Below are 26,822 nucleotides of genomic sequence, written 5' to 3' on the forward strand. Positions count from 1 at the left end.
TCCTGAACTCCATTTAATAGGACAAACTCACCCAAAGAAACTCATTTGAGTCGGCCACTCACTAAACCTTGGCTTTACAGTATATTATTCTAGTATATTTGATGCATTTATCACCAAAGACAAGACAGGAACTCTACACAGCATCACTGTGTTAAATTTTATGGATTTAGTCTTTATTGTTGGGAAACAGTTCAGGATCTTCATCTCTGACCCTGACTTTAAATATTCAGTGACTTCAGTGTCAGAGGTTGAAGGAAGCGATATCATCCTCATCAAAAGAAAGTCATTCACTGCTGCTGGAGGCAGAGATCTGTGGTGTTGCATCCAGCTCATCGGGGTGAATACGATATTACATAAGACCTGCCTTCTTAAAGCTTGGCAACCAATCAAAATGATGAATGACAACCTGTGACCATGACACCGATAGTATCTGCTGGTTTACATCTAGTAAGTCAGTAAATGAAATATTTTGGGGTATTGGAACAGAACTCGAGCTCTGGGAAGTCTTTTATGATTGTTTGTTTAACGATTAATTGAGAAAATAATGAGCAGATTAATTGCTATGAAACCAATCAATAGATGCAACTCTAGAATGAAAACTCCTACAGGCAGCAAAATTCCCACTGCTATTGTTTTAGTATTGTTGCCAATGATTTACTATTCAGAACAGGTAAACATTTTAAAAGACCTCGGAATGGACAGACAGCCTTCCCCCCACTTAATATAAAAGAAGCCTATCAAAGAGACAAGCTGGAAGCAGACCTGGTTCCCTATTGCTTAGTTTCAAACAGAGAGAGGTCAGAAGGCCTGACGGACTCTCAGCCTCTTGCTGTGCTGCTGTCAGAATGACTGAGTAAAGTTGTCAGTCAAACTGGAGTCCAAATAACTGCCCGGCACATCAGGAATCGAAGCAGCTGCTTAAAAGAAGAGATGTGCTTCACAAGGACAAACACACACAACACACCAAACAGCATGCAGGGCTTAACACTACCACTTGTAAGTCAGTCAATGAACAGGCACTATTAGAAATTGAAATGACATTTGAAAAAAAAAAGAAAAAAAAAGCTGGATCAGAGTTGCTCTTACAGCCTTGTTAAAATAAACATGACATTTGATTTCATTGAGCATTTGTTGTTTTTTTAAGCCTTATTCTGAAAAATAGTGGTAAATTAATAGCAGTGATAGTGAAGGAAATAAACATGTATTTAAAATTGTCTGAAATTACTCTAATATACTTTTTATATTCAACTAATTTTTACTAATTTAAAGATGTGCATGGCCTCAAGCATCAGCAGGATGCATCTGCAGAAAAAAACAAAGATGGTACAAGGCTGTGTTACTAATTAAGATACAAACAGAAGCAGATGAATCATCCAGGCTGTGTTTTGTTGCCTTACTTGCATTAGGACTGCCCCCTTTTAAGGCTATTAACCGGCTAATGGGTCGTTATGGTTCTGGTCAACTGAGAAATGCCTCACCCTATATGTGCTCTCTATCAGTAATGGCAATTAGTCTTTATTCATTACTGGAAAAAGAAAATCACATTGCTGATAGTCACACAATATTCATCCCAGATCCCACATCCCACTGTATTCCTGTTCAGTTATGAGAGCTCGGAAGATACTGCAATGAAATGAAATACTGTATTTCAACATTTTATACGCTTATTTGCTTTGATGCAGAGAGTTAAAGGATAACTACCGTTTTTTACAACCTGGACCTTATTTCTAGCATAAAATATGATCATTTACTCACCCAGATAACTTTGGTGTCATTTGAAGTTGTTCGGACGAAATTAGATCCAGTGTAGTGCCGGTATATCCATATAATGCGAGTGACGGGGCACTGAAGCGCAGCCTCTATATAACGCATTATCTGCCATGAAACTAGTTCATTTCACCAATATTTTGTCATGATACGCTAGTGCTATTCCCCTCTGAGTCCGGGCTTCAAATCAAATCCTTAATCATTGATAAGTGTGCGTGCTTCCCCCGCCCCTCCCAACAAAAATCCCGCCCCCCCCTCTCAAAAAATAGTTCCGACGTCCATGCCTGAGGTGGTAATCACAGAGGGGACAGGGGTCTGGATCCAGTGTGTCTGACATTTACAGTCATGACTGCATTTTGTTCTGCCTATTACTCATGGGTTGAATCCTGTGGGTCCTGACGCCAAAATATTGGTTTATTTACATGCTGGTAGTAGGCCTAGTAATCAGCTTTTCCTCTCTAAACATTTAGTATAACAGAACTTTTGGTGGCACCTTTGGTATCCCCACTCTGGAGTCTTGTCACTGTAATGTCAGATTAAAAGATAAACTGTTGCTTGTAAGAACATATTTCTAGCACATAACTCAGTCTGAAACCAACAACTTTAACATTTTTGTTTGCACACGGATTAGGATAAGAAGGGTAATCAGTTAGCTATAGAGATGCTGCTTTTAATGTTGAGAGACAAGCTACTTGCTGTTTGCCCCTGCTTTCTAGTCATTATGCTAAGCTCGCCTCCTGGCTCAAGCTCCATACTTAATGCACACACATGAGAGGGCTATCGATCTTCTCATCTAACTCTCTGCGAGAGAGCAGTACTATAGATTTTAAAACCTAGAATGTTCTGAACCTGTTTGAAATGAGGGGAACATTTTTAAACATCCTCATACAATGAATATAATGGGAATAATGGGCTAAATGACAATAATATAGTTGAGCTGCATCGTTGTCATGAGAGAAATACCAATTTTGCGAGATACCAGATATTTCAGAGGCCAGTTCTGCCAAATTAATTGCAGGGGTAGAGTGAAGAGGAGGCAGACAATAAACACTAACTAGATTGTTTTGATCAATGCTTCACACCGGTGACACACGAACAGAACCTTTGTAATAAGCACTTAATTGCTCTCCAAATTCAGATAAGCTCTGACACAAATGGGAGGAGGTGGTGGAAATTTGGTCTAGGGACAAGGGTTACCAACCTTGTTCCTTTGGGATTTTAATGATTATTCCATAAAAATACATCTTTTTAAAATACTGAAATTGTTAAAAATAAGACCGTGACCAGTAGTAATCCACCTGCTATCGCCTTGTTGGTGTTGTAGCAACTGAGCAATGGCGTCTCTGTAATGTCATACCTTTGCGACTCGGGGAAAAAGATGGGGGGAAATATGCACATGGAAGAGGTAATCCCTTCAAACATGTGTTTAACGTGAAAGGATTTATTTGAACCCAAGTAGGGTTGTCACGATACTAAAATTTTCAACTCGATACCGATACTCAGGAAAATATTCGATACTCGATACCATTTTCGATACCACAAGGATAAAAAAAAAAGACCCCAAAATTTAAAAGAAATACTTTTATTAATGAGAAAAATGCAAAAATAACAACATGTAACAATTAACGGCATCATATTTTCGTTGTTGGTCAAACACAGATGGTAGAGTCGGCTGTGTGTGCTGCTGTTTGGTTGCAGGTCAACTTTTCTCTGCTTCATTCTGGGACTTTAACAGAGAAAATAACACTTTTCAGTCACCAACATCTATGTAAACTTAGTATACTGACACTACGTCTATTAACGTAATATGGGCATGCCCGATTCATTTTTTTTTTTTTTTACGTTGTTTATAATCATTAACGTGACGTCAGCCTTTAATCGCTAGCTGCGGCTAATGGCTAATAATAACACGGCTAACAATAATGCGGGCCACCGGCCATGATGACATCAGTAATAAGTTTGAAACGAAAGACACTAACTTGTCAAAATTCACTGTAAAGGCCAGGGTGTCGGTCCTTAAGATGTTTCGCGAAGTTGGAAGTATTACTTGACTTGGTCGCCACCGCCTTGTAGCAGTGTTTGCACACAGGCTTATCCACGTCCTTCGGCTTTCCGTGCTCGTTGGACTCGAAGGCAAAATAGCTCCAAACACTTTTCCCTCTTTCATTTTCAACCAAAACTGGTTGATTTGGCCCTCCTGCAGCAGCACTGGCCATGCTCTGTTGTTATTATGCACGTCACGGTGAGGGGGAGGGTGCCGCTGCTGTGTGTGTGAAGGCAGAGGGAGAAGGACGTGGGGGGTGGTATCGATACTTTTGAAAATGAGTATCGTATCCGGATACAACATTTTAGTATCGATACTTTTTTGAATTTCGATACTTTTGACAACCCTAAACCCAAGCCATGTTTTTCTAAAACTAGCCGAGTATTTTGGTTAACCTAAGCAACAGTGAAAGAAAACTGCGAAGAAATGGAAAACTGAGTGAACATTGTGATAATACGTTCCAAAGAGGTTAAAAAATGCCTCCTGGAAAAAAACCTGTAACAGCAATGACGGGTTAAGTCTAGGTACTGGAGTAACATTAATTATGATGTTCTTGAAACCAACACATTCATCAGATACAACAGTGCTAACGCTGAAGTTCAAAAGTCACTGATAAAATTGAAGAGATTGTCTGAAGCTTTTCCTCTCTACAGTTATTCAACCATTTAAAACACAGACTTAAAAAAACACTGTAGTCTCTCAAAATTTCACTGGAGCTTCACTGCCTGCTTGAGCCTGGTGTCATTACCAGCAACTGAAAATGAACCATGAAACTTTCCCCAAGGCTTCCTACTTAACAAAGCTTACGATTGGCTACGGTGAGCTGTTGCAGAAAAATTGTGTTGAGTGATCCAGCACTCACAGACATACAGTACAAGCCAGGGGCCAGGGGAGACAGCCACAGTCCAAATGGGGTCTTTGTTTGCATGGTTCCGCCACTGCTACAGTATCTCATAATGCCAGGACTCTCTGTATTATCATGTCTTGTTTGTGTGTGTGTGTGTGTGTGTGTGTGTGTGTGTGTGTGTGTGTGTGTGTGTGTGTGTTGTTGCAGACTGCTCAGTGTGCTCTGCTGTAATCTGGACTCCTTTCTGCTGCTGGAGAGCCAGTACAACATCTGCTCCATGCTGCTGCAGAGTCAGAGGGAGAACGTCACTGAGCTGGACACCAACGAGGGGTACTACCCAACCTACACATATTTAACATTTATGGTTGGAAATTAACATGTTTTATCATTGTCAATTATTTAAATAATTCTGTCAGAATTATTTAAAGGGGCTCTGTGTTGTGCTGGAAGCCAGTCGTTTGATGACGTTGGCGAACTCTATTTCTAATAGCTATAATGTTAGCTACTGTTGCTCTCTGTAAGCGGAGAGGAGAGAGGCACTGAGACGAGGCATAACATCACATCCTTTGGACTGTTGCAGAAAAACTGACCCGAGTCCTTCACAAAGAAATCCACAGGCCAGCAGCATTAAACAACTGAAACAAATCGTCCACAGGCTTGTGTAGGCCAGTGAGAGAGATGGAGAATTAATTCATTGATTCATTAATTAACATGTTGTATCTGGTTTATTTAGTCTGCAACAAACAAAAGTGTAAAAAAGAGACAATATGTGTGAGTTACATGCTGGAACTGAAGATGGGTGATGAGTTAAAGTTGAAACCTGAATAAATGAAGGTAAAAATATAACAAATACATGCTCCCTTCTACACAAGAAGCCTTCTCATGGCATTAATTGGTTCTCTTGTTCTCTTAGATGGAAGGGTGATTCTGTGTGATCACCTTTATACTTAGATTAAACATGTCAGTCCTGACAGGAAGGTTCTCTTCCACTGTGACCATGTCTGTATTCACAGGGCAGGAGGGCTCACTGAATAGTTTAATGAGTGTGAAAATGATGTGAATCATGTGCGATGCCCTTTGCACTCATGAGATTTCAGGGTAATTAAACACCTATGGGAGATTGTGGATAGTACTGTCTACCACTATCATAAACTTGTAAATGAGGGAATATTTTTTTATAAAGAATCGTCTTCTTCACTCCAGAAGACATCCAAAAACTTTGAAGAATAAGCCATGGAGAGCTCGATAACTTGTTGATTTGACATTTGTGGCAGTCGACATCCTGCATCATTAGCACATCATCATGACCCACATGGGGAAATCAGATTTCATGTTCAGCAGATGGATTAATTAGTAATTAAGCTTTTGAAATCATGCTAAAATTACACACTCCTGTGGTTGGTCTGCTTGCTTTGACACCTCAAACGAACCGCGCCAGAGTCTGCTTGGAAGCGACCAACACCCATCTCCTCACGCAGTCTCTATCCGATTGTTTGGTCTGCACCAGGAATAGAATCCAGCAGAAGCAATAGATCTCTGTAAAGGCAAAATGATGCCTAACCTGCTGTCCTCAATATACAAGTCATTATGCGCAGGTGTCCTCAAGATGTAGTTACAACACCTAACACCCCCTTTAACCACAAACTCTTCTTAATACAATTTCTGTATGGATAAAGAAAAGATATAAGGTTTATATTACAATATAGATATAAGCATATTTCCCCAAATTGAACGTACTTTCTGTACCTGGACAGAACCTTCTAGATTTTCTAGAAAGTCAATTTTTTTCCATCCACAGCTGAGTTGAACTGAAAGAAGTTATCTCAGAAGTTAAGGCAGTTTCCACGTTGAGCACACACGACGTGCAGACAGTCCTTCTCTCTCTGTCGTTCACTAAGGGCTTTTTGCTCCTCTGTACATCATCCTGATATGACAGAACACTTCCAAATTTAATCATTGCTCAGGATGAAAAATTGTTTGTTTGCTCGGCTTGTCACAAATAAAATGAAATAAAGCGGAGAGTGAAAAGGCCATTTCTGAAAGTGGGTGTTCAAGAGCCCCTTTCTTCTGGTAATGGCTGCCAGAGCCATGGCTATTGGTTATGAATGGAAATGGCCCTGAAACGCCGACTCACATTGCGTTTTGGAGAATGATGACTTGTTAATTTATTCTCCCATCTTCCTTTTTTCCTGCCATCTCTTTTCTTCATGCTCCCATTGTCATCAACGACATCATCATCTCTCTTTTCTTTTAACCCTCCTCATCTTTTCACTTCACTTAAATGTTTTTCAAACTTTACTTTTTGGCATATGTTTTTTGGCTCACCCTACTTGTTGTCATTCATTTTTTCTAATAACCTTTACTTGTTTCTGAAGCTCTGACCTTTTTAATATCAGTGACACCCAAATTCACAAAAACTACTGTGAGGGCATTCTGCGCATCTTATTTGACCCCAGCTGTGGCTTTTTTGTTTTATTCACAAAGAAATTAATGCAAATTTCATTTTATGGCTAACAGGCCCTCAGAGAGAGCAATGTAGAAAAAAAAGTCCTCTTTATTCCCAATTTCAAGCCCAAATTACCTCAGCTCTAAGAACTATCCACCAAAGCTGACACCCTTCGACCCTAAAGTGCCTTTATAATTGGAGTACTCTCTGATCTTATCGAAAATTCTACATGGAAACCCTTTTCTATTTCTTTTCTTGCGTGCCTTGGAGCAATGATATAGTCACATTCAGTCTCACTCAGTGGTTTCAGACGCTGTACAAAGTAGTTTAAAAGACTTTTCAAAGAAAGTTATCTGAGCTCCAATAATAGGGGGACTGTTGAAGTGTGTGTGAATTGAAAGGCCCAATGTCCTTTTTCTTCAAATGTCTTTCTCATCTGGTCATCTTGCAGGTATGCTGTTGCACACACATCGAGAAAAATGTTTATTGCGTTAGGAACATTGTAATGTTCTTTCTGCACCACCTCGAACACTTCAGCTGTTATCTAATCTCCTTTCCGTGCTGTTAAACCTTCTCAGGGAGTTCATCATAGACGGTCTATCAGTGGAGAGGAATCACGCGCTGGTTCGTGTCAGTGTGGTGGGAGGCCCGTCTGAGAGGACTCTTCCTCCTCGAGCACTGCAAGAGGTCAGATATGCTCTACTATGAATTTGTTCAGTTGACTGTTTTTGCCAATCTGATTTTCACACAAAAGAAAATTAGGTTTAGGGGGTTAAAATTTAAAAAATGGCATCTTCAATATCAGAAAATACATTAAACTGGCAAAAGATAACTTTTGGATTTGAACTTTTCATTATGAAGTACTTGTTGATCGCACCATTTAATGGCTATAGATCAATGACAGTATCGGCATTTAGAAAATCCATTTCACTTAATTCTGTCTGCTACCGGGTACAAATCTCTTGGGAACATGAAGGCTTGATTTATTTTACATTTCTTCTGCTCTCAAGTGAATCTAAAGATAATCCTGCTTTTATCCAATGTTGTTAAAAGCAGTCAAATGTCATACTTGAGTAAAAGTTAAGATATCTTGATAAAAATATTACTTTGGAAATAGTAGCCCCTTTTAGTTAGAAAATGCACCACATTTGCAGCCAGGTAAAGGCTGCGATCTGCCACCTTGTCTATGTGAAACGGAGGTGTAATATTCCTTTTTTTCAAAAAAGCTGCCACTGGGGTAGGCGTAAACATGTGACGTGACGTGACGTGAAGCACGAAGTTGGGCGTGAACAGTGAGGAGTGATCTGGTTATTGACAATTCTCTCGGCTGTGATGGTTAGCGTCTCCCGGAACTCAGCAGCTTTCCAGTTGCTCATCTTGACGTCCGTGGATGAAGTGATGAACTGACTGCTGTGATCAGCTGTTTCCTGCTTCTAAAACTCCCGGCTGTGGGTCGCACAACAGTGCATGTCATCAACACCTCCGCCCATGTGCAGAAATTGCCGGCACACCGACGCCTTGGATTTACATAGCAATGGAGGTGGCAAAAAGTGTACCCTCCTGGGCGTCATATTGGCGGACCAAAACGGACCCCCAATATGCCGCGGTCTGTCTAAATTCGCGGACCTAGCCACAAAAAGGACAGCCAAATTGGCGGGTTGCTGTCCAGTATAAAAACGCTTAGTGAAAGTCACCCATAGAATTACACAAATATTTACATGCATGTATATACTGTATACAATGGTCGCCTAATTACCCAACTGAGGTGAGGCTTAGGCCGACAGATATACACTGACAAATTTCAATGTCCAAAGAATTCTAACGTCTACCCTTCAGTGAAATGTTCAAAGTATTGTGTAGACACCTCACAACTAGTGGTTTATTTGTACAGCTCCACAGGCTGATACAAGCCTGTTTATTGGACATTTGCACTTTGATTGCTTTTCATCACATTGTTTTGCGAACCCAATTGTGGGTTTTGGTCTGAACTGAAGTGCAAAAACCTGATAGATTTTACCATTGCTGCTCAGTAAAGTCACTAAATGGTTTATTTCCTTTTTTTAATCTGTGCTTTAATTATTCCTAATCACAGTATTATGAATTTTTCATGAACACCAACTCACTGTGCATATAATCTAATACTTATCCATCCATTCCTATTCTAACTTTGTGTCTTGCTGGTAATTTCAAAGAGTCCTACTGATTACCAACAGGGCTTCAGGCGTTGTCCGATGCCCGCAGCCTTATTTACTCAGCATGTTTTGGATGGTTATCAATTATTTAGGTGTTGTTTATGCTGAACGCAAAACAGGAAGCTAATTTACACTGAGGTCAAGGAAATGATATGAAAGAGATTTCTAAAGGGGAGAGTGTAAATTACTTTAGTGATTTAGTTTCTTTCGTGTTTCACAGGTCTCTTTTAGTCATCTCCCCTGTTACTTAAGCTGTTAAATACCTGCAGAATTTATTGTGAAGTTTACAAAACAAATGAATCCACTCTTGGTGAGAAATGACAAGAGAAGCATTGTGTTAAAGGCAAGGATTATTCCTGACATTTCAAAGTGTCTGTCAGAATAGTTACCACCTGCAAGGAGACGTATTGAATGACATGACGGCTATGAAACATTTTTCTTTCACTATATACTTATTCAAGTATTTAATTTGTCAATATTTCAACTGTTGGATTTCTTGTACTGTTTGAACACAAAAAAGGTCACGTCCTGGGTCTTATCTAGGGGCCTTTAAGGGCTTACATGAAACCAAAAAGAGTTCACTTCCTGTGATTACTCAGTTATTATACAGTATGATTTTTTTAAGGCTGATGCTTTCCTCTAAATATCTTAAAATGTTGCTGAATCAAGAGAAATTATAGATGCATTTCTACCCAAAGTGCCTACAACTTCAAGTCCCAGGAACCACTTTTTCTAAGAATTAAAAGGTTCCTTCAGCCTGTTGTTGTCTGCATTTCCACCAATGTCTTGCATGCAACTTTACATCAGCTACGAACATTTGACTTTTGATGCATGCGCTCCTCTGTAACTCCATGTTGATTTGTCAAAGCACAATGAACAAACAACAGAAAGACTTTTCTGAAGTCCATCTGATATTACATAACTTTGTCCGGTTTAAGGGTTCTTGGATACTTGGGAGCGAGCCAGAGTCATTCTTGTTCATTTTTTTAAACAACCCAGGGCCTGCACTCTGCTTTGCGCTCCCTTACAAAATAACCCCCATAAGTCTAGAATGATAAGTTATTCCCAAAGAGCTGCTCGAGTTATCTGTTGAAAATTCATGTATTTTTTCATATCGCAATATATATCACAGAATACCAAAATATCACAATTTCAGTTTTTTTTAAACTTTTGAGCAGCACTATTAAAGAGGTACTCCCTGTTCTCTACCTGAGTTACAGCATATAATGAAAGCATTTAAACCATAATGTTTAAAGATAAACATAATATATAATTAAAAAGTCAAATGCATATATACAGTAAGATGAGAAATGTGTTAATTCCTTATCTGAGTATTTATCTTTTGTAAAAAATGTTTTTTAAATAAAAAGGCTAAAGTTAAGCACCTCAAATGACGTTCTGTGCAGAATTCTTAGCTACAGCAGTTGGTCCCAAAGCTGTTTAAGGATTGTATGCAATCATCAACATGGAGAGCTTTGTGCATCTTGTTCATCAGAGCAGCACATCTGTGGCAAACTCAAATACCAGCAGGGATTAACATGAGCGGAGGGCACAGATAGTTGGATAAAGAGGCCTGCTTTCTAAACCCATTTACATTTAGAGCACATTATTGTGGCACGTCACACGCTGAGCTAAGACTCAGAAGTTATGATTCTTCAAAACTAAGATATGACAAGTGTAATGAATGCAGCACTTAATGGCAGTTGGTTATAAAGAAAAGAAGGAAGCGACAATTAAAAGGAGGAAATAACTTGTTTTACTGAAGACAAATGAAAACAAACACAATTTAATAAACTGCTACCAGCTCGGTGCAAAACAATTCCTAAGTAATGAATTAAACTACAAGTCATTGTTTAACTGCACTACATTGTTCATAGTTTGACATTTTTAATTATGCTGCCATCTAACATTGTCTTCAGACGGTTTTAAGTATATTAAATTACAAACAAATGCAACATAATGGCACATCAATAACATGGCAGGCTCATTAACAGCCATTGCAACTATCTGTTCAGAGCAGTGCAGAAATTAATCTGTAGAAAATAATGGCGTTGAAGTTTAATCATGTAACTATGTATGTCCTATTTACCACTCCTACAGCAGACCACACACAGTCATACACAATTTATCCATGTCATCATATATGTGGACAGTTTTTCTAAGCATGTGGTAAATGAGCTCGTCAGTTGAATGTTTTTATCGGCTTACTCCAGGGAGAAGATCCTTACCCCTGGCCCATGTTTTCAAGCTACCCTCTACCTCAATGTTACACGTTGGACCCACCAAAGATCCACCATGACTCACAAGGTAAGAGGAACGCTAATAAAGTTGCTAATATTCTAGATTAAACGAGACATACAAATACACAACTTCACTCTCCAAACTGAAAGAGGACCATACAACTAATAAATAAATGAAAACAAAATTGATAACTGTTAAATTATTGTGGTTTTTTACCTCTTGCTGTCCCCATTGTACAGACTCTGAGATCAGTGCATTTCTGGCTTCGCCTAAAGACCCAACAAACCAGGAGGACTGGATGGAGATCTGCCGGAGACAGTACTGCAGAGTCATGACCTCCAAACCCAACATCTTAAATGGGAACGGTAAGCTACTGGTTCACTAGGAAACTACAGATTTGCCTGGTAGGATTTTCTGTGTTTAGTAGCATAATGATAACGTAGCATATGTATTAATAATATGTCTTGGCCCATAGTGTTGATTATAAAGGCAAATGGGCAATGACTAAGGCATAGGACATATAACTGGCAGTTCCCTTCCAAACACTAAAAACAAATAAAACTTTAAGAAAAAGAAGTTAATAGATGAAGACTGAAAATTAACTTAACCCAAGTGCACTAATGTTACTTGATTGTCCCACAAGTTATCATTGGTATTTTGTCTTTGTCTACCAATAATAAACTTTGCAGTCAGTGCCAGAAATGCCAGAAGTGAATAACTTGTGCACTTCATCAGTTAACAGGTATCAAGCTTACAACTATCTACAAGCTAACACAAACACACGGATGAATTGCATTTATGGACCACAAGCAAGACAATTATTGTCTTTATGGGCTTTAACTGACAACACTCCCTCACACATACATTTCTCTTTCACCCACACAACCAACGGTGGAACTGTTCAGGAATCAGATACACAGCAACAGCTGGTGAGCCTTCTGTTTAACCATTTTTGTTGAAATTTCTGGTGCCACTTTTCTCTCTGTGTCAAATAACAGGGGGAATGATGGCCAATTCAAGTGCAACTTTAGCTGCCATTACCCAAAGACAGACTCTGTAGTGTGAAGGTTAATTCTGCATACTGCTTACTGAGGAAGTTAAACTTTTGAGGAGTAAAGTTTACTAAACTTTGGAGAGACTGATACAGAAGCCCTGTGAGGCAAGTAAGAAGAAAATATTCGAGTGATTCATTTTTTATGTTTAAAAACAAAATAATCAAGACATTTTTTTTCCATCTGACAAAACTTTAAAAATGATCCTGGCCAAACTTTTTTCATCTATCTTCACAGATGAAAAAAAGAACTTTGAAAAAGATGAAATGAAAATGAATATTTTATTTCTCACTTGTCTCTCAGAGGGTCTGTAGACTGATGCATTTACACCTTTTTAGCATCTGGCTTTAAATTGTTTCAGTCTGATGTCAGAGATGGTTTTGGGCAATCAGATTTGAATCAAATGTTTCTTGCTATCTGATCCCATTTAAATATGCTTTACTCAGCCAGAGGAAAAACAACATATGGGTCCTACTGTATGTCCAAATGCTTCCGTCCTTGGATGTTTTTTTCTCACTGTTATGGTCCAGTGAGCCAATCACCAACATTCTGTCAGTTGTGTCCAGGTTACATTTTAATAAAGATATATCTGTCCATGGGAACATTAACATTTTCTACACAAAAATTCCCATTTATATTAAAGACTATGCATTACGAAAATTTGCATCTCCATATGTTCATAATGCATATCCAAACTCCATAAACCGGAACAAAATTACCATCTGTCACTTGGTTTTTTCCAACATGAGTTTCTGATGAGTTTCCTATAAAGATACGTATGTTAATGTGTTTATAATATGAACAAGAAAAATTATTAGGGGAACAAAAAGATAAGTCTATCATAAAATCCAACTATAGTGCTCCATGCATTCTGTATTATCTGCTGATTACTTCTATTGTGCTGCAGGTGCACCACGCACACCTCTTCACTGTGATGACATACATCTGATATCCATGAACCTTTTAAGAACTCCTCATCACTGCCATTGACAGCCAGTATGGAACAGCGCTGACGCCTACCTTTCTCACGTAGGAGTAAATAGCTGCTCAAAGAGCACAAAAATACATTTGACTGAAGGAGGGCTGACAGTCTTGTCATTAATGCATGTGCTGCACGGTGATTGCTTCCTTTCATCGGCACACTGTTGAACTCCTGTGAAAGCAGCCACTCTCTGCTCTGTGGCGCTCATTTAAGGCTTTTCACTGCAAGACCATGATCACGATGTATTATAGGATAAGCTTCTCTCTGCTGTAGAAGACATGCTATTTTATTTTGTGCGTCATTGAGCATGCAAAACCTGGCATTCTACTTTTAAAGGCAATTGTAGCATTTATGGGCTGACAAACAAAATAACCTTCTTCCTGGGTAATTTGATGAACATTTACTATGTCGATCTTTGAGTATGAAGAAACTGTGATTATCACTTGTGTCTTCGATTGGCTTCTACACAGCTGAAAATGAGTGTACTTGATGAGATAATATACTATCGCTTCATCAAAACACTCATGATTAGAACTGTTTGTATGTTCAATACCTCACTATCTTGTCAGCTTATTGATTGCTTAATTGTCCACTCTCAACAGCATGTCAATAAGATGCATTCACTTGCGCTCTGAGTCACTGGGTTGCTTCATGATCAGCACACTGTGTTTTCTAATCTGACAACCTGTGACGTGATTGCAAGGCCTCACTGCTGTGTATGAATAATACAGCTTTTTTTTTTACATGTTAAGCGGTTGTGTCCCATTATCCTATTTCACTATTTTTATTATAATTAATTATAACTAAGTTATATATACTATTTTACTATTTCGATTTTGTGCCTTAACCTAACCAGACCGCGACCGTTTAGTCAAACAGTCATTAAAAGTCAAGTCAATAAAAGTATGAAAGTGTAACCAGACATTGCATGTTACGTAGGTACGACCATGGAGCCCTTCATGTCCAAAACTGATGCTAGAAGGGTAGGTAGAGCTTCATAGTTTGAAGCTTATGGCCACCGACCTAGCTACTGTATTTGTGCAGTTCGGAGTGAGAATGTGTTCTTCTTGAACCTTTGGATGCCTTTGTATGATACTGTATATGCTTTTTTTTACCATGCAATGAATATTTTGTGATATAACTTCCTTTCGTATCGTGCCACTTGAGAGGAGTCATTATAAAATAGAGCATCAGATGAGATAATATATTTTCTGCTTTGGTGATTATTTGTTAAAGGTTAACTGGAGGCGAGCCAAAGGCAACTGCTGAATAAGGAAATGCTTTTAATGGTCATTGACCAGCTGTTTCACATGAAGGAAAAGGTACATCAAAAAACATTGAAAATAGATTCAGTTAATTCACTGCAGGAGCAGAAGGGGTGCTGTTACTTCACAAAATAGCATTTTAGTTTGTTCCTGCAAGGGCAAACGAAGAGGTACTTGGATATTTATATCTATGAGAGCAGACCAAATATTAGAAACACCTGATATTTCTCACTGCAGTACAGTCAAACAGAACCTCAAACTACAGCCTCCAAAGTGACCTTTCAACAAAAACTGAACATTATAATCTTCATGAAGGGAGCATGTTTTGCAAGGCTTTTATATTCGATTGTATTGACTTTTTATAAATTAAACCACCCGTAGACTTTGCTGATGTTTACATTCATCCTGTATGTACTTCAAATAAATAGAGAATGCTTGACAATGATTCTCGGAGATTTCAAATGAGGAATACTGTGTGGAAAACATAATTCATTTTAAATGCATCTCAATTTACATAATATCTCTTCTCCCTAATCTACTGTGGCTCAGACTTAACCACATTTGTACTTGCTTGGGGAAAAAATAATGTGCCAAATGAATGACTATAAGTGTGAAATTGTATATATGACAGTGTTTTGTGTATGTGAAATTCATCTGCAAGACACTGCATGGTTTAAGTGATAATTGCAGCTAAATTCAAGTACTGCATAATGCAAAAATGCAAATATGAAGTAAAATCAGTGTTAATACAGCTGCCAAGTTTGTAAGCTACTTAAAATACTAGACAAGAGTCGGTGCAGTCAATGGCAGGGAATTCACACAGAAAAGGGGCTCTTCTAGGTTTCTTGTTAAAGCAAACAACAGATGCATAATAAGTTCATAATGACTGTGAAAATATATAAAAACATGCTCCCGTGTTGTTTTAGAGCTGTTTGCACGATCGGTACTGTGAGTCCTCATCACTCAAGTGTTTCCATATTATTTCCACAACTAGATCTTCAGTGACTGTGGGCGGTTCAGCGATATGACACTAAAAGCCATGCTGTCAGTGTTTACTCACGGACAGTCAGGGGCAGTGAAGCTGCAAATGGGTACGAGCGGATGCACATTTGTAAAGTGTAGTGATGGTATTACTCTACATGTGTTTCTACAGATGAACCGTGATCTTCTGTGTCAGACATGTTTCCATTCCAGATACAATGCTGCTTCACTTCTGAACAGTCTCTACTACTACTACTACTGAATCTTTTAGCCTTTTTTTATGCCAGAGACCGCTACATTAAACACGTGCACTGTATGGTTCACAGGAAATGTTTCTTTCCATACCACTTACAGTGTCACTGTGCTACTTAAAAGCATACATAACAGGATGTTATTCGCAGTCTATAAATAGTTGAAGTAAAGGAGTTGATGTATTTGAATGTGTAAATTGAATTTTCTTTGAACGCATACGTTATTGTCGCTGTACAAGCACATATTTTATGTTTGTGTCTTGTATGTTTTCTCTCCCCAGAGCTGGCTGACCTTCTGGAGAAGGTTCTGGCTCATCTATCCAACTCTTCCACCGAATGCTTCTTCTCTCCGGCTCAGTACAAAGGTCAGTGGGAAAGAGGAACACATTCAGTTTTCTTCTTGACAATTAGGTCGAAGGAAAATAACTAAAGGGCACTCTGTGGATCAGTAAAGTTAGCCAAATGCCTTGTATGTGGGGCATGAATCTAACTTCCAGAGAAGTAACATGAAATTCGGAGGTAAGGTGTGGAGGCCTAAGTAGGGGCTTTCAGGCTGTGAATTAATCTAGTGACATAATTGACTTTGTAGTCGCATCAACTGATCTGCCCTTATATTGTATGAGTTGGACACCAGGCTTTAAAGAGGAGCTGAGCTGTCAGCAACACACAGACATTGGGTGGTGTGAAGTCATGTAATGGTGGGAGCTGCCTGTCCCAGTAAACCCAATGTGCAGTGAAGGTGAGCCCTCAAGTAGAGGGACCCAAACAAGCTTCTGAGGAAGAGGGTGTCTGTACAGAAGCTATAGCCCTCAGAGACTATTTTGTGATTTTGGCCTATATAAATATAATTGACTTAAACACAGAGTATGTACTGTAATTTCTGCTGCTTGGGGTCTTGCAATCAAAACAATGAAAACAAAAGACGTAGTTTAATGACACCTTGAAGTAGCTTGGGATCATGGGAGTTGTGCAGAAATGTGACAGGCGACCAAATGAAATGCACCTTTTCTTGAACATGGTTGGAAACATTTAGGATAATAAGTACACAACTCAACAAATCATGTAACAAAGGTCCAGTCGTTTAAAGACATTTTAATGTGGAAATGTTACATATTATATGTTTAACATGACCACGTCAATTTCAACATCGCAAGTGGGAGTATAGGGAGATCTGATCAGGACTGCAGCCTCAGGGAGCTGTCAGAGTCCCTGGAAAGAGATGTCGTTCTTTAGCCAGGTTGTTGCAGCAGGGTGAGGAGAACTGTTGACCTTGACTGTAGAAGAACACTTTGAAAAATTTGTCTGACAAAGACAAAGGAGGAACTCTGGTGAAGTGTTTTTGACCCCTCTAGTGGAGGTAACTGAGCTACTTTAAAAGCTCAGCAGTGCCAGGGTTCCTGGAGCTGGTTGCACCAGCTGTTCGTAAGAATAAGCCTGGCAGACTGTAGTTTACCAGTGAGTTTTACATGTGACTAAATTAAAATGAGTTGCACCACACAGGCTTGTTTTTACTCAGAGATGAGTTGTTAGTAAATATTTACACTCAGTAACTGCCAGGTGTAATGGCTGTGTAGCTAACCGAAACAACTGAACAACTTAAAACTAACGTTATCTGGCTAATATGTGACCCATTCAGATTAAACAGTAAGAGAGGTGATATGAAAGTTTGCCCATATCTGTCCATATCTTGAAGATTTTAAATAATGTTTTTTTAGAAAAAAAACCAAACAAAAACAAACTGAATCCTACTTACTCTCAAACATACAGTATACAGTATTTCTCCATGTTTGCAGATGTAAACTAGAATGGCATTTAGTAGAGTGCATACCTCCACCAAGGCCCAGCAATCCTAATCCTAATTAGGCCTAAACCTAATCCAATATCAAACTCAATAGCCCTGTATCACTCTAAATTTTAAGCCACAGATACCTGCTTCACCTCCTAGGTGGATGTAATTGTGAAATCTTGTCAATAATATTTGACTTAATGAGTAAATAACTTCAATTTGGTTACCAAAATCAGATATTTCTCACTCATTACAATATCTGAATACTGATTCCTCTGAAACATATAATTCTTCATGTATGCAGACATATATGTATCTTCTGCACCTTACAAGACTGTCATTTTTGGAAGTTATGCTAGCTTGTGACAGTAACTTCTTGTTTACAAATGTTTCATGGCATGATTTACAACTTACTGTACCACAATCCAGACTATTTAAGACATTTCTTAAGTTGTAATGGTGCAACCAGATTTAATTAATCAGTAATTTTAATCAAGCTTGTGTAGTTATGAAGAACTTTACATAGCCTTAGTAATGGAGTCATGAATGGATGGTGAAACCCAATCATGGGTAGATGAGAGTTGTTGGAGATATTGAAGGCTCTGAATATTGTCTAGTAGTTTTTCAGTGTTGTGCCTACACCGGGTACAGTCCCTGTGGAATGGCAGACGGGTGGAGCGGAGAAACTCCTCCTCATTTTCAGAGCAGTGTTTTACCCCAGGTTAAACTGAGTTATGTTTCCCATATCAAACGGCTGAATGATTTCAGTAGGTTGGCTTGTTTGGTAGCCAGTGGGCTAAACAACCTGATTACACTGATGGCAGCTGGAAAGAAAGCTGCTAATTAGTGAATACTCTTAGCAAACTGTTAATTTTCCTAAAGGTAATGAAGTGCTAATTGCATAATACTCTTATTTTACATTTTTTAAACAACATGAATTAGTGATCCCTTTATATTTCTTTAAACATGCAGCCGCAAACCACCTTCAAGCTACTCTTAGTAAGTTTTCCCTTAAAAACATGAATTAGTTCTTTATGTTCAGTCAGGTTTAACATTATATCATCCATATTAGCTTAAATAATCACAGCCTAAGCATTGATGGAGTTGTCTCAGTACTGTGTGTTTTAAATCGTAACCAGAAATAATGAAAATTACATTTGAATTGAATCAGCGGAGCTATATGCCCCTGGTTGAATAATGTTTTGATGTCTGTGTAATCACCTGGCACTGATTAGTCAAATGATTGTAATTATGATACCGCCATTGCTTTAAGGACTGGAGGTGATGAACCCCACTGCAGAAATCAGACAGAGTCAAGTATGATTTTTATGTATTTATGCACAGCAGAAAGGTAAGAGGTTTACAACAACACAAACTACATTAGACAGCAGACAGGGAGAATAAAAAAGATTAGCAAATCAGTGTAATCTGGTCAGTTGCTTCTCCCAGACAACATAGAAATAAACAAATGTTTATACTGTAGGAGGTAGTTAGGATTGTGACTAGTTAATTAAAGCATTGCATTTCTAATGTGATGCAACCTGCAACTTATGGGATAAGGTGAAAATGCAGTACTGAGCATGTGATGTAACAACTGTCAGCTCTTCATTAGTTTTGCAGGGTGTCATGTCTTGAGTCTAACATCTTATTAGATGTTTTACAGTGAACTTGTTTGTCAGACTGTTAAAGAAAGTTAAAAGACAGAGCATTATAATGAAGTGCCTAAGTCTACATTTTTCAAGGACAGCACAAAGATTTGTGTCAGCAAGTAAAAACAAGGTTTTTCTCTCACCCGTTTATGTTGTGTAATTTCGTGATTTCACATTAACTTCTACAACCACAATTCAAAAAAAGTTGGGAAGCTGTGTAAAGTAGGGGTGGGTAAAAATGTCAATTGACATAAGAATTCTTATCTCCCACGATTGAGAATCTATCCACAAATGTCAAAAAATGTATTTTCTAAGTGTTAATTAATAACATGATGTTGATGGAATGTTAAAGATGGGATTAAACTGTGAGGGTAGTGCAGCACCTGGACAATTTACAGCACACACATGCTACAGTTATCTTGCAGCTCATTTTCAAACAAGGTCGCGGTTGCAAACGTTTCTTTTGTTTAATGACTGGATAATTACCTCTGCAAGACAAACATTAAGCAATTATAGTTTGTTACTGCTGCTCTGCTCCATTAATGTCTCGTAAACATAAACTGGAGCAAAACACTGAAAATAGTGCCCCCCTTTCTATTCACTCAATCAATAATCAATTTTGAATCAAGAATCGTTTTGAATGGAAAATCGATCCTGAATCGATTCGGTAACCCAAAAATTGAAATCGAATGTAATTGTGAGGTTGCCAAAGATTTACACCCCTAGTGTAACACATATATTCAACAGAATGTGATTATTTGCTAATCCTTTTTGAAATATACTCAATTTAAAACAGAACAAAGAGTTTATTTCATGTTATTCCTCATCAACTTAATAGATTTTTGTAAATATATCCTTATTCTGAATTTGATGTCAGCAACATGTTTCACACAAGTTGGGACAGGGGCAACAAAAGACTAGGAAAGTTGTGAATTGCTCCAAAAACACCTGTTTGGATAATTCCATAGGTAAACAGGTTAATTTGTAAAAGGTGACCGTATTATGATCAGCATCCTCCAAATGCTCAGTCAAGCAGGGATGAGACGAGGTTCACCACTTTGTGAAACACATGATTGTATAAAGGATATTACTTCATGACACTTCATAAAACTGTTGTAGGTTAACACAGTTTGTTTGCAGATGATTGCATTCTGGTTTTATTTATGCTTCACATGGCATTGCAACATTTTTGGAATCAAGGGTGAATAACAAAATAGGAGGAAAGGTAGAATATAGATTGTGTTAGTGAAGGTCTATAATTATGGAGATTAACCAGGCATTTTACCTCTGCTGCTCCTTGATCACACCAAAAACTTTTAGTATACCTGGAATAATTGTCTCCATAGGTCTCCTAAACACTATCACCTTCCTCAGCAGTAAAGACCTTCCAGCAATTACTATGCTGCTCAAATACACAACATTTGACTTAGTTTTGCACTTTAATTGATTTTTATGCAAATGCACTGCCTATGGTAATAGCTTGTTTCCTACATGATCACAGTGTAACCCCTTTTGAACAGTCTGTGTTTAGTTGGAGTTAAGTGTCAAATGTCATTGACACTTTCATTCATGCCAGATCAAATTTATTTAATATTACATTTTTGCTGAAGCAGAAAAATATAATCGAATATCAGCCGTGCCAAAATACTAGAAAAGGTTTTAATCTGGCCCCTATCGGTGGGTCGTATTGCACAAAACTTTTCACCCTTGCCCCAAGCAACACATAGTCCATTAATCACAGAGTGGTCTTTTTAACCATAATTATTGTTCTAGATTAAATCTAATCTACGTATTGTACTTAAATATGACTCCATTATATTTATGCCAGCAGGGGCATTCAAGCCTTTAATTAAAGAAAAGTGGGCGTGAAAAGGTGATTCAACATTAACAGTATATTAGCTATAAAACTGAAGCCTCCATTCTACAGAAATGTCTATAGTTTTGATTCGGTTAAGCTGGAAGCGTACCTGGGAGTGATCAGAAGATGAAAGCTCAGCTGTCGTCACATCTGTTAATGTAATTGGCAATTAGATGATTTACTGCATCAGTCTTTACCATTTTCTGTGGCTCAGTACACTATGAAGATGTGACCAGTTTCCTGTCTAGCTTTTTAAACTCTTATAGCTGTATAGTTGTGTTACAAGTTAAAAGCTGTTGCTGTCATGGTATCTTATCTGAGCAGATCATCATCTTAGACTGACCAATGTATCTTAGACTGTTCAACAGCTGCTGTGTTTTTTGCAGCTTCCATAAAGTGATATTCAACAAAATATTTAATGACCTTTTATATCCTTTCTGTAATAGTAGACTTTTATCAACAATTCCTAATATGTTTTATCTCTTTGTTGTCCTGAGGCTTAATGATCTTAAGTTTAATCACTTCAGGAGATTTCTAGAGTTCTCAACGGGCCTGAAAATTACAACCCGACCCGACCCGGCCCGTGGCTTTTAAAGCCCGGACCCGATGTAACCCGACACATCAACATGAATTATCTGCCCGAACCCGGCCCGCGGCCCGACGCCGCCGATCACCCCCCCACACCTTTTTTTTCTTCTCATACACGTATTATCATGACCAGCAGACGGGAATTCAAATCAACCTTTAATGTTCACGCCTTTTAACAATACAAACATGATGCACGTTGCACACAGCTGCCAGACTTTCTTTACGGTGAACAGCAGCGATGATTAATAAATGTTTTGTTTTTTTGTTTTTTTCACTGAGCGGAAAAAATTAAGCCCGAGGTCCGACCCGACCCGAGTCACTTGCTTATATTTTCGACCCGAACCCGGTCCGAACCCGCGGGTCCCGTCGGGTTTGTCGGGCCGACCCGACCCGTTGAGAACTCTAGAGATTTCTAGTGTTGACAACTAAATATAAATGTCCTAGTTAGTATATCGTCAAATCTGGCTTGTCTTTTGACAGTGATTTTACTGGCTTATACACCAATCAGTCGCAACATTAATACCACTTGCCTAGTATTGTGGAGGTCCCCTCTTGATGCCTGAACAGCTTTGACCCTTCGGGTTACGGACACACGACTTCTGGGTATGTACTGGCACTGGGAGGTTACCAGCGGACCCCTTTGGGTCCTGTTGGCTTAAGGCTGCAGCCTCCATGGATCAGGCAAGGACCCAAGGTTTCCTTGTAGAACTTTACTTTATGATGAGACAATGAATGTTATTCACTTCACCTGTCATTAGTTTTAATATTAGTGATGCGACCTGATAAAAAACGAGACACGATGGAAGTGAAGACCATTGCGTTGTGCTGTTACTATATTGGCCAACATAAAGTAGAGCCCCCCTCGAAATTGGATCACACCAACCACAATGCCAAATCGGTGTGTATGGCGCAATGGGACACTTGACATCAGAGAACTGAGTTTGGCAGAACAGGTGAAGAAGTGACTAACCATCCTCAAATAGTCAACTTTTGACCTGTTGGTATTTACTCACTGTATATGTATTTTTCTGAAATATATACAAGGAATGTAAAACATAGAACTGTTCACCTGTTCCATCAAACTCACTCCTCTCATGTCCGTGAGTTCCAGTGCATCAAACACATCTAGTTTTACCTGATGTCTGTGACCATGAAGGATTGAAACTAGGATGCAGCCATCCACTTAAAATGAATGTGGGCCAGGTCGTAAAGTAATGGGCCAATGAACCCTTCTCTATTTCATACCTCCCTACTTCTGGTGCCCTTGCTCGGAGCACACCCATCTTTGAACTCGGCCTCTATTTTGATCTCAACTAAACTTGCATAGTTGTGACACTTTTTTGGTGACATAATCTGTCACACACACACACGCACACATACAGTAACAAAAAACAAAACAATACCAAGCCCCGCTGTCGTGGCTGACAAAAATAAATAAATACATTTTGAGGAGGTGGACTTGGGGTTGGGAGATTTGAAGATAGAGGCATAGCAACATTATTTGTTGCTTATTCAAAGTGCTTTATATAAGACAAAAAGATATGAGGGCAAGATGTGAACGACAAGGCAAAATAAAATGTATCTGGGATTTAAAGAATAGGATAAACAAAAGTTAAATAGGATAAAACGGAACAAGCAGAATAATACAAGGCAGTACAAGATGTGACTGAAATTGCTCCAAAACAATCTAGTAAAAGCCGGAGGCAAACAGGAAAGTTTCAAACCTCAATTTAAAAAACAGTGAATCTCAGCTGACCTCAGGTAGTCTGAAAGTTTGTTTCAAATTTGAGGTAAACAATGAAACAATATATGATAGATTCTTCTTCATTGTTAGAAACAGTGGCTTAAATAGCTTCAAATCAATGAACAGGACTGATTCATGGCCATGTTGGATGCAGACATTATTTATGCATCAATGTGATGAAGTTGATTAGTCAGGTGTCTGATTTACTGGATATAACAACAGTATATATAGTTATTTTACTCATTTTCTACTACATATAACATCTCATATATCCATATTTTGATATGACACTACATGAAACAATCCCAGCTGGAGTTGACTGCTGCGTTGCACATGGATACCTGTGGTTTAATATATACTGTATACCAAACACTGTAGACTGGAACTGCTTGAGGTCGTTTTTTGAAATTTAAATGGATACCTGCAGACTGCATTGAAAAAGAGCATTTTCCATGTTAGACTGTTTTTGTAGGATTCAAGGCCAGACTAATGCATTTTTTAAAACCGTATGCAGAATCTGACAGGCTTTACAAGTATGTACTGTATGTAAACATATTCATACAAATGTCCCTGAGCCCATGAAGAAGAGCAGATAATTCCTGAGAGTGGTAGAATTCAGTTGGATCAGTGGTGAGGAGTTAGTATAAAGTCATTTGTGACAAGAAGACAGCTAAAAAAAGGCAGCAGTCTGTGGTGTTTCTGCAGTCTAAATAATGAATAGTAGTGATTAAAAAGGGTATCTGGAATGTGTTTGGTGTGCTTTTATTTATATTGCATTTCTCAATAAGGAGAAAGACTTGTCAGCGAGCCTTTTTCCATCGAAGACTGAAATGTTTCCCCGGAGTGTGTTGGCTGTGACAGTGCTGTCTGTGCCTATCGATCAGTACACAGGCACATCTCCTCTGAGGTCACACCGATGAAGAATCTTAATTATGAGTGTTCGTTTTGATGATTTATGTATCTAAGTTCACTCACAAACTTCAAAGTTATTGATTTTTCCACTTTTTTATATTTTTATACTACATCTTTAGAACTGAATCATACTCATTTACATAGTTTTATTAACATCAAACACGAGAAATATAGGTTTCAGTCTAGAGTTCTCAACGGGTCGGGTCGGCCCGACAAACCCGACGGGACCCGCGGGTTCGGACCGGGTTCGGGTCGAAAATATAAGCAAGTGACTCGGGTCGGGTCGGACCTCGGCTTAATTTTTTCCGCTCAGTGAAAAAAACAAAAAAACAAAACATTTATTAATCATCGCTGCTGTTCACCGTAAAGAAAGTCTGGCAGCTGTGTGCAACGTGCATCATGTTTGTATTGTTAAAAGGCGTGAACATTAAAGGTTGATTTGAATTCCCGTCTGCTGGTCATGATAATACGTGTATGAGAAGAAAAAAAAGGTGTGGGGGGGTGATCAGCGGCGTCGGGCCGCGGGCCGGGTTCGGGCAGATAATTCATGTTGATGTGTCGGGTTACATCGGGTCCGGGCTTTAAAAGCCACGGGCCGGGTCGGGTCGGGTTGTAATTTTCAGGCCCGTTGAGAACTCTATTTCAGTAAGTTATACATCAGATTCAGTCAAAGTGTGCCATGAAAGATGCAGGATGGATGGAAAGGCTTCATGTATAAACATATAATAAAACTTGTATAATTACACTAAATGAGAACTGAGGCAATTTACTTGTGGACTCAGAAAGCTTGTAATACCAATGTGCTTATTATAAGGCATGCACCTGAAACTCAAAGGGCGCTTTTCAGACGGTCTAAAGCGCACCGGCTAGTGCGTTTAGGGCATGTCCAAGTCCATTTTTCAAAGTGCAGTGCACTGCACTGCACAAAGAGGTGGTAGACTCTGAATTAGTAATGGGTGTGTTTTGGGCGGAACATAAATCAAACCAATCCGAGTGTCGTCTCCCATTCCCTTTAAGAGCCAGGTAAGCCATGGCCTGGCACATTTTAACCAGTAGCACTCTTCTTCACTGAGGGAAAGGGATGTGATCCTCGGCTGCTGGACCCTCTGCCCCGCCATTCACAGTAATCCATCCCATCAACAACTCTGTTTGACTGCATATGAAAAAATACAGCTGATGAACTTCATTGAATATTCAAAACCCCTGACTCATTTCCTTTGGAGAGTTTATGACTACAGCTTTTAGTTTTGCTGATTAAATGTGCCATGATACAGTATGTGTTACAGTACATTACTGCATTCATTGAAATGTTTAAAATAACTGAAAGCAGCCTCTCAAATCATAAAGTCAGAGTGTACGCACGGTGTGAACCTGCCTGTGTAGGTGCATCTAATACGTCCTTTAAATAGCAGGAAAACAAACTGCATTTTTTACTTTAGACCAGATTTTTGTTGGTCTATGGCACTGTCCCTTTATGCTATCTCAAGATAGCAACCCGCCATCAGTGGCCTAACCACACCTCGTTATAAGACCAACACGGTGCAAGCACATTTGCTATTAACAGCGTGGGTGTGAAAACAGCAGCTGCGACAGCCTGAAACTAGCGACGACACTTGACGGCGCTTTGCTTTGCGGTAATACAAGTTTGTATTACTGCAGAGAAAAAAGCTGGATTGATATGCCAGCCTTTTGCCCTGAAAGTAGCACAATGCAGCTACCTATAAAAACAAATCCAGTGGATGACTTTCAGTTGAACTCTTCTTTTGAAATAATTTGTTGTTGCTGCTTGCCTGGATACTTGTTTTACTGAAGTTTGTGTTTTCAGAATCTCTGCAGGAGTGGCATGACCCTTAGTCAAAATGGCTACACAACACAAACAGGTGTAAAAATACCAGAATTTTCCTGCAAAGATCCCCTCTAGACTTCTTTGAAGACATTAAAGAAAATCCTCTGCCTGGAGTTTGTCTGATATAGTTTTCTGACAAAAAAGTTATATTAGCTCACTAAATATTCATGAAACACATCTCCTCATTTTCCTTCATTTGAAATCAGAAATCTCTGAATATATACAGATACTGTTTATTGCAAAAATGTAACTGCTTTGAGACGTTTCAAGTTTCCACCATCATAGTTGATTAAGTTACATACTGATCATGATTAGCTTCCAAACTAGTGGTTATATCACAAATCATTTTTGTATGTACGTGCAACTTTAAA

At 38.8% G+C, this 26,822-nt stretch overlaps 1 protein-coding gene across 5 annotated transcripts in view; it reads left to right on the forward strand.

Annotated features, from left to right (window-relative positions):
* The window catches only part of tbc1d32 (TBC1 domain family, member 32), a 90,295-nt gene that overhangs the window by 33,887 nt on the left and 29,586 nt on the right, over positions 1 to 26,822 (forward strand). For all 5 annotated transcript variants that reach the window (XM_084377067.1, XM_084377065.1, XM_084377068.1 and 2 more), the window contains exons 24-28: positions 4,866 to 4,988; positions 7,683 to 7,791; positions 11,510 to 11,603; positions 11,777 to 11,902; positions 16,350 to 16,433. In XM_084377067.1, coding sequence (XP_084233193.1) covers positions 4,866 to 4,988; positions 7,683 to 7,791; positions 11,510 to 11,603; positions 11,777 to 11,902; positions 16,350 to 16,433 — 536 coding nt within the window. The remainder of the gene's footprint in view (positions 1 to 4,865; positions 4,989 to 7,682; positions 7,792 to 11,509; positions 11,604 to 11,776; positions 11,903 to 16,349; positions 16,434 to 26,822) is intronic.

This window comes from Pagrus pagrus (assembly GCF_965226575.1).
Source record: "Pagrus pagrus genome assembly, chromosome: 16".
In the NCBI taxonomy this organism is placed as follows: Eukaryota; Metazoa; Chordata; class Actinopteri; order Spariformes; family Sparidae; genus Pagrus; species Pagrus pagrus.